At 44.8% G+C, this 8,465-nt stretch overlaps 1 protein-coding gene across 2 annotated transcripts; it reads right to left on the bottom strand.

Annotated features, from left to right (window-relative positions):
• Window positions 1–1,129: 1,129 nt before the first annotated feature.
• On the bottom strand, window positions 1,130–7,770 carry cdc42ep3 (CDC42 effector protein (Rho GTPase binding) 3). 2 transcript variants are annotated; one of them, XM_044045160.1, is made up of 2 exons: window positions 7,470–7,770; window positions 1,130–3,551 (listed from the first exon to the last, which is right to left on the bottom strand). In XM_044045160.1, the coding sequence occupies exon 2, from the start codon at window positions 3,319–3,321 to the stop codon at window positions 2,248–2,250; it is 1,074 nt and encodes a 357-aa protein (XP_043901095.1). In that variant the 5' UTR covers window positions 3,322–3,551; window positions 7,470–7,770; the 3' UTR covers window positions 1,130–2,247. The 2 variants fall into 2 exon arrangements, with proteins under 2 accessions (XP_043901095.1, XP_043901096.1); XM_044045161.1 differs by having other exon boundaries at window positions 7,476–7,770.
• Between the last annotated feature and the right edge of the window lie 695 nt (window positions 7,771–8,465).

The raw sequence follows: 8,465 nt of genomic DNA, 5'->3' as shown, positions 1-8,465 counted from the left end.
GGCGCCACACCGAGTCGCCTGATTGTGTTGCTGTGCCGGATCAAGGTCAGATTTATTCATCAGAGGCGGTGGAAGTCAAGATTTCTTTGAGTCGAACTTCAAACTTGGCCCTGTTAAAATGAAAAACACTCCACCAAGACTATTTCTATCATTGTTGGCACCTTTTCTGCCCTAAGGCTCCACATCGACTGAAGCCAGAAACAAGACAAAACACTGTGTGCCTGCCGGTAGCCAACACACTTGCCAGGTTGTGCTTTTCTGATGCATTGTTTTACTCATCCTTAACAAATAAAAATAAAACATTCAGAAAAAAGGTTTATTTCATGCTGTTCGCTCAGTAACAAAACAGAGCCCGGGGAGGAGGACTTGTATATGATTAAATGAAACTGGTAATTCTTGGTATTTTGTGTCAGAGAACATTGGCATCTCCACAGAAACGCAGACATTCTTCTGATGTTACACAACACACTAGAGTGCTGTGGTTGCAAGTTCTTTTGTAAACCAAAGAGAGTTTGCTTGAGGTCTTCACCTGTAAAAAACGAAGGCTGTCATTGAGTCAGTGATGTACCGTTGCAGGTATAAACACAGTAATTACTCTACCTTAACAGCACAGGTTTTCATTAGTCGTGTGTCAGGGTTGCATGCACTCTTAAGCACTTATGCTGGGATTTTCCAGTGGCTGCCGTGTCTGTCATGACATGGGTTTTCTTGCACGGGGGAAATGTCCATGTCTCCTCTAACATCTGGTTTTACAGTGCCTTCAGATGCCTCTGCTGGGTTTTGTTGGGGTTGTTTACTGACATTCTGAGGCCTTTGAGGGATTCGGAGAGGTTGGCCACATCAGTGTGGTCAATGACAGAAGTGGAATCAACCCCAGATAATTATTTGCATATGAAATTAGCTATAACAGATGAATTTGAGACAATCTTGTTTTCACTGCACATGCATGACAAAGTGGCACGTGGGTGTTTGAGGGAAGCCCGCTATAAGTCTCCACTGGATCATATTATGACTTACCCCTTTTGACTGTACTGAAAAACCCCACTGGGACAGAGTATCAGGCTGAAGAGGAGGCCACAGCTGAGGGGTGGCTACATTCAAGAAGCTGACACACTGCACATTCAGGCTGTTTCTTTTACACTGCTGGGTCAACATGTCTTTATTGTCATTACACTGAAGACGAGGGCTCATCTATCGTTCAGCACTGACCAAATGTTTGCCTGCAGTTTGTAAGCATGTGTTTTATTGCCTCATTTCTCTGTACACACATATAGCTGATGGATGGTGTGGCTCCAGGACTAAAACCCTCCCTCTTCTCTTGAAACAGCTGATTTATGTCTGGTCGTGGACACTTGTGCTCTATGGCTGGAATGCATGGAATTTCAAAGACCCCTCCTCTGCCTGTCCTGTCCACATGCAAACAAATGGAGCAGGCGCCTGGCTGGGCAGATGAAGACCCACCGGTGCTCCCAGTGGGCAGCGTAGCAGAATGTAAGGAATGTGAGAGGAGAGAAAATAAATCTACTCTGTCCTTTCTGCCAATGTGTCGCTCTTTCTTTACTTGGTATCTTTCGTGTTTGAACTTTCCCTCTTGTGCCTTCACTTTTCTGGCATTATTCTTGTTTTCCAGCCTTTCGTGGAGTTCTATCTATCTAGTAAATGTATTTTTTGAACTTAACGCTCACGTCTGTTGTACGTACACACAAGTCTCACACGGAATTGGCCAAAATGGCACAACATTAATTTATTTGTGTTACAGTTTCAAAAACACAAATATGCATAGTGTTCTGTTGTTTGAAATAGTCATGTGGGAAATGACCTAAGTGACAAACAAATGAGTGCTTTGTTAAACACATTTAAATTCACAGAATGCTAAATGTTCATAGAGAGTCTGACAGCGTAAAAAAAGCAAGGAGCCTTAAAATGATACCGTGAAAGTCAACGTAAAACACGTAAAGTAAATTAAAAGCAAAGGCACAATGGCTGTGATCTAGCTGTTACTCACTATCACATGCATCCTACACATGCAGCTAGCATGATAAAGAACAAATAGAAGAATCAACACTCCATAGAAGCAAGAATATTTACGTGTTTTGACAATGAAAACATAAGCAACTCAGTCTTTTCTAGCTCATTTTTATCTTAATGATATATCCAGACACCATTTTGATTGCTTTGTGAGTCTCTCTCCTCGTGGCTATAGTTTGAAATTTTTTTTCCTCTTCTTCTTTAGGACCTCACCACAGCTCAAGGCCTGCTCTTTGCTGCGGGGTTATCCATTATGTTGAGCACATCATCTAGGATGGATGGGCCCAGATCAAGTTCGAGGGAGAGGAATGACCCCGTGATCTGGGTGAGGGAATCTTGCGACGTGCTCTTCTCCTTGGAAAACTCAAAATTAAAATCACAGATGCGACCCTCCTCCACACCACTGTCCCTATCCACCCACTCTCTGTTGCACTTTGGAAGCTCCTGATTGAAGCCCAGACTAATGTCATTGTTAAAGTGTCCATAAATATTGCTGTTGCTGCTGAGACTCGGCTTACCATTGCAGTTCTTGTTTGGAAAGTCCCCTTTACCGCTAAAGCTGTCAAAGCTGTCAGTGCTTATGGTGCTGTTCAGACTTCCGTTAGCTTTGTAGATGCTGCTGCTGTGGCTGTTGATATAATAAGATGATGACTTATCAAATATACTTTCACTCTTATTTATTTTATTGGCTTTGGCAACTGCCTTAGAGGTGGACATATCAGTGTTTTCCAGCAGATCCAATAGGACATCTGGCTTTGACTGGATGTCTGTGGAAGGAGATGACGACCCGTTGCCAAAGACATCCATGGAACGCAACAAAGCATCCATCTGTAGGATCTCGACTGCCTCAGAGCAGTCCGGTTTCATGGGAGCTGCAGGCCCCATGATGTTGTCCAGTGGCTCTGGGGGCATGGAGAACACAGTGGAGGATATCAGTGGAAGGGTGAGGGCCTGGCAGCCACCAATAGTTGGGAGGGAGATGGCATTCTTGAGTACAGGAGAGGGAGTCTCTGCGAAGGAAGCATCGCCAATACTGTTTGCTCGCAGAAACTCGCCTTGGATGCCATACTGAGGGTGGACATCCACCTTCCCTGGTAAAAGCTCAAACTTCCCCTGGAGGAAGGACATGTCTCCAAAGACGTCCCTCTCCCCACCCCTGCCAATGTGGATTGTGTGACGAAAGTCCCCGAGTGGTGGACTGATCATATCTGGGGACAACATGTCTCTGAGACGACATTTTTTCCCCTTTTTGTTATTGGTTGGTTTCAGGTATATGGGTGCTTTTGCTGGCATGGCTGTTTCTGTGATGAAGAGCTCAGATAAATGCTGGATGGACAAGTTGGATGTGCTCTTTAAGCTCTGGATGTTACAGTTCCTCAGGGGCGAAGCTAGAGTTACATCCTCAGAAACACGCTGGTCAAACAGGACTCCAAAAATAATTGCAGCAGTTGCAGCATCTATCGGGAAACAGGAATCCAAATGAGACACGTCTGCTGGTGTAGAAAGGTCCAATGGGCACTTGTCTGAAATGAGAAACAGATAAAGAATATGTCAGAATTTCTTCTAAAACATGCTGCTACTGGTACAACTCTTTTCTGGTCTTCATGAAAAAAAGAAATCTGGTCACCATTTCAAGTCCCACACAAACTCTGCAGAAAAAAACAAAACATCCTCATCATTTCTTGCATCTGGTGAACTTAGAAGAGGAGGATGAGGCCTTGGTCTTAGGTGTTTTGCTGCTCTATTCACATTTCCAAACATGAGCCTGCTTTGGCCTCCACAACTCTGGATGTGCTAATGTGGAACAGCTGGGCCACAGATTGGGAGAGGAGAAGTAAAGGGGAATTTAGTAGGATGAGAGCAGGGGCGCTTGTTTTAGCAGTGTGCTACTGCTCAGACACATAGATAGAGAGAGGGATGGATCCGGGGAAGAAAGGGTGGTGGTGGGGGGTTTAAGGGGTTTAGGAAGATTGAGAGAGCTAGAGTGAAAGGACTGGTGAGCGAGTGGATCTTAAAAAAGACGGTGATGCAGAATGTGAACTGATTTGGCTTTGATGGGTCGAGGGGTCAGCTCCAAGTTTAATAAGTGCTGAGAATACATCAGGATGGGTAAACATTATGCAGGGGGTATTGAGTTTGATAAAGAGGTGCCTGATTGTGAAAAGAGGAGCGAATTGGTTTGACCGTTTTAAATGACATGGCAACCAAAGAGAAAGGGAAAAACACTCCACGGAGGCAGGGATTTGACAGTGTATGTGTGTGTGTGAGAGAGCGAGAGACTGGGGGTGGGGGTGGGGACCACTGAGGAGAGAGCTTGCCCATTTATAGACATATTTACTTTTGAAAGGTCTGTCAGCAGTGACCGTCTGACAGAGTACACCGTTGCACAAAGTGCCTGGGCGGTCAAGTCCACCCCACCAAAAAAAAAAAGAAAGAAGAAGGTTTCACTAAGAAAACATCCACATTCCTGCTGTAACTGAGCCAGAGGAGACACACTGCATCAACCTTATCACAGACACTTTAAGTGGACTACAGTTATTGAGCAGGCACATTAGTGTGGAGCCAGAGAGACAGACACTTGCTGTCTATTTCAAATCCAAATACCAGGGTGGGAAATACTGTACTGACTCCTGTTTCCAGTGTCACAGCATCAATATCTTTCCCATGAAAGCTGAGACTTCATTTAACTGAGGATAAGAAGAACAGTATGAAATCTTCTCACTTTAGGGGTTGCCATATCCAGAGAAATAAACCTGCCAGCCGGAAAGCACGACGGTGCTATAAAAAGTCCTAACAAACACTGAGGGATGCAAAACATGTGTGAGTGTGTTGAATAGCAACAGAACCCGACAAGGGTCCTTGTGTATTTGAGTGCTGGTGTGAGTGTCAGTGTTTGCACGAGGTGACTGACTGTGCTTCTGAGAGATAGCAGTTTTGAATGTATGCCATGTTTGCATAGGAGAATGTGTTTGTTTGCTAATAGTGATATAGGAAAGGAAGGCTGAAGAAGTGCTGCAGTGTTTGGTGAGGGGAGGGGTGGTTGGGGGAGCAGTGAAGAGCAAAATCTCCCATTTATTTGGCTTTAGCTTTCCTCTTATTTTTCCCTGTGCATTTCTTTTCCTCCCCCGTAGTTCTTGAGCATCTTTCCCCTCCGCTGCTGCTCATCGTTTTTTTCTAACCTTGACGGCTGATGTTCACTGCAATGGGATATTGGGCTTGGATAGGAAGTGAAACAAATACACCTCTAAGCCCAAATCTGCGTCCTGTGGGATCAAAGTGCATTCAACTATTTCTGTATTAACTTTTGTTTTTCTGTGTCTGACAACAGAAGGTCATTGCCGCGCTTCTGCCAGAATCACTTTCTGTGAAACATAACAATTGATTATTGGTGTGCGCTGGTGACCCCTTGCTGGTCTGTGTGTATCCTCTGCAGAAGGAAAACACATAGTTCATGCATTGTAACAGATGATACCGCTGGTTGAAATCAATAGTACGGATACAACTTAATGGAAAACCTGGAGCAGATGAGCAATTCAACTCTTTAAACTCTCACAGAGGGACATCTGCTATGCATGCTATCCAAGGTCAACACTTATGGCCCATGAGAAGTCAGCTGGTATGGTGAAAGCCTGAAAGTCTGTCCTTCCCATTAGCTATCCTGCTGGTGCTCAGTTTGGACTGGAGGGCAAATATGACTGGAATTCCAGAGGCCACCAGCAAAGTATAAAACCGTTTCCTCATGTTCATCTCTCAGGGATTTGCTGCAACACCAGTTAATTTAATGAGGGCCTGAGTAAATTAGTATTGGTTTGAGTGTGTGTGTGTAGTCTCTAGAGCAATTTAGTTAAATATGGTAAGCCTAGTAAGCTTGTGTTGGCCAAAGAGGAAATGAATCAATGAAAATGGCTCAGAATATCCCAAGATGGACCCTTATAGCCTCTCACCAAGTAAATCCATTAGTGGCTCATAGTGGTGCATTCTGGTATATCTTAAAACCAAGGCCAAATTTGCACATTCACCTCTGGGGATGTGGGGATCTGATGATGCCTTCCTTTTAAACTGTGTTTTACTGAGCAGCCTCCCAATCATTATTGGAGCTGCATGATACAATTATTGTGTCACTGGGTCAGTAACAAGCTCTCTGTCTTGACATGAAGTGAGCCTCTTTAAAAACAGAACTTTGCCTCATTGCTTTGTGCTTTGAGGGTTGGTTATTGGCGAGGGGCAGCAGAGGGAGTGAGGTGATGAAAGTTGAAGTGCGGGGGCAGATAAATGTGGGGTAGATATCTGGTAATTAAACTAATGGCTTGAGATTCGTCTGGGTATTTCTGGACACCTAAGAGTCACGTGCCATATACTGTAACTGGGTCAGTATATTCTTAGAGGCAGTGTAACCCTACAGTAGTCTAAACAAATTCTACACTTTAATGATGCACCAGTATTAGCTGAGCTGCTCCAGTGCCGGTGACATGGAACCTACAGAGAGAGCCCTCGGAAAACAGCTGCTCAAAATATGACCTGCATATGACTTCACCATTCTTTAAAATAGAACCCGTGCATCCTGTAAATAATCCACCCGTGTTGGGATGACGGTGCTGACATTTCACATCAGTGCCGTTATAGTTATAGTCAGTGTAACATCATAGGCCTGTAGGAGATACGTTCCTCGAGATGTGTCTACTAAGCAACTACACGAAGTTTGAAGATTCCAAGTACAACATCTCAAACCATGGCCTTGATCTCTGTCCTGTCTTTGAATAGCAGAAAGACCCTCTCTTTGGAGCTGTTATAAAAAGCAAATGCACATACCACAGAGGGTAAATGGTAGCTTTAAAGAATAGACTGAGATTTTTTTGTTACGTAAAAAACCCCTCAATTATAGGCAAAGGCCTTACTTTTGGGGGACTGGTGGTGGTGCTGGGACGAGGGTGAATAACAGGGTGGAGTATTTACTCTGACTTTTGTTCTTGCTCCCCTTATGCCACCCACAAGCATGGCTAGCACTTGCTAGAGTTATCCTTGGCAGAGATGACCAGGAAGTTGAATGAAAGCATATGAAACATGGACGGAATGTCAACACATCTGTCGACAAAAAGACACAGTCCCCTTAAAGAATTCACAACCGCACAGCCGAATCTGCATTTCAGAGGAACATGCCTTAAGCGTGTAGGCAGACTAAAAATGTTTCTCTTGGAAAGAAGGGAGGATATAATGTTGCTCTTAACATTGCAGCTCTCGTGTTGCACGTATGAGAGCTGGACACACATTCTTGAATGAGAATATCTTTCCATGCTATCACACGTTTCACTGGTATTAAGCAAAATCCCCTTCTACCAAAGACTTTCACAATGCCTCTGATGTGAACAGGTAAACTGCAGCAACACTGTCTCACCTAATATACTGAACCAAAAGAGAATGAAATGAATAATTTTCTCACTCACACTCACTTCAGATGTTCCGATGGGGATTCTCAATCTCGATTCCTTCACGGGTACCACTGGTGTTCTACCAAATGCTGCAGCCCCACATTTATGTGTGTGTTGAGTGGCTGCTGTGCTGCTCCTGTGGTTTGTTGACACTGCCCTGCCTCCTGACTCTGCCTCGGGCTGCACTTCTGACGACTGGGACGTCTGCCGGACAGCTGTTTTGGAATTGCTCTCTGGCTCCTATTCCCCTATGAAGCCAGTCAAGTCTCCTCCTACACCTTCCCCCTTCCTCTCTCTCTCGCTCTTTCTCCTTGTCTCTGCTCCCTTCTCTCTCTCTCTCGCTCTCTCTCTCTAGCAGCACCTGTGCATTTCTGTCCTCTCTCTACACAGAGCTGAGATTTTTTAAGCAGCTCTGTGGTGTTTGAGGATCCTCCCTGCTTCCTGCTTCTTGGTTAGGCTGTGGTGATGAGTGATCACAAGCTCTGGTCTTGCAGCCCCCCAAAAATTAGCACTGTGCAGGGACAGGCAGATGCCTGACGGGATGTCTGGCCGACTCCCTGCTCTAAAACAATCCTACATAATATGCATAGTGATTGTGTGAGTGTGTGCACTCTTTCCCTCCCTGCCCACATCTGATAACAACTATGCAGCCGGCAGACACTGGCCTGGATTCTCCTTGTGTCTCTTTAAAGCCTCGCCTCTCTGCCCTTATCTGACCATCGCACATGCACAAACACACCCCCCTGTTATTTTCCCTAACTGTAATTGTAAAAGTTCACTTCAGATTCTGTTCAAATGTATTTTTGCGATGTCCTTTATGCTTTTTTCAAAGCCGCAGCAAGGCTGAGGCAGAATGGGCTAATTACTGCAGAATGCTGCAGCACTGGAGAGAACATTTACATGCAGACTCATGGACAGTGAACAGCGTGCGTAAGGGATCTAACCTGATGTCCTTGAGTCATGGAGATGAAGAACCTTTCCAGTGCACCGCCCCTTACTCTCAGTTCTATT

The sequence above is a fragment of the Solea senegalensis genome, linkage group LG15 (assembly GCF_019176455.1).
Source record: "Solea senegalensis isolate Sse05_10M linkage group LG15, IFAPA_SoseM_1, whole genome shotgun sequence".
Classification (NCBI taxonomy): Eukaryota; Metazoa; Chordata; class Actinopteri; order Pleuronectiformes; family Soleidae; genus Solea; species Solea senegalensis.
This window is presented reverse-complemented; position numbering and strand designations above follow the sequence as displayed.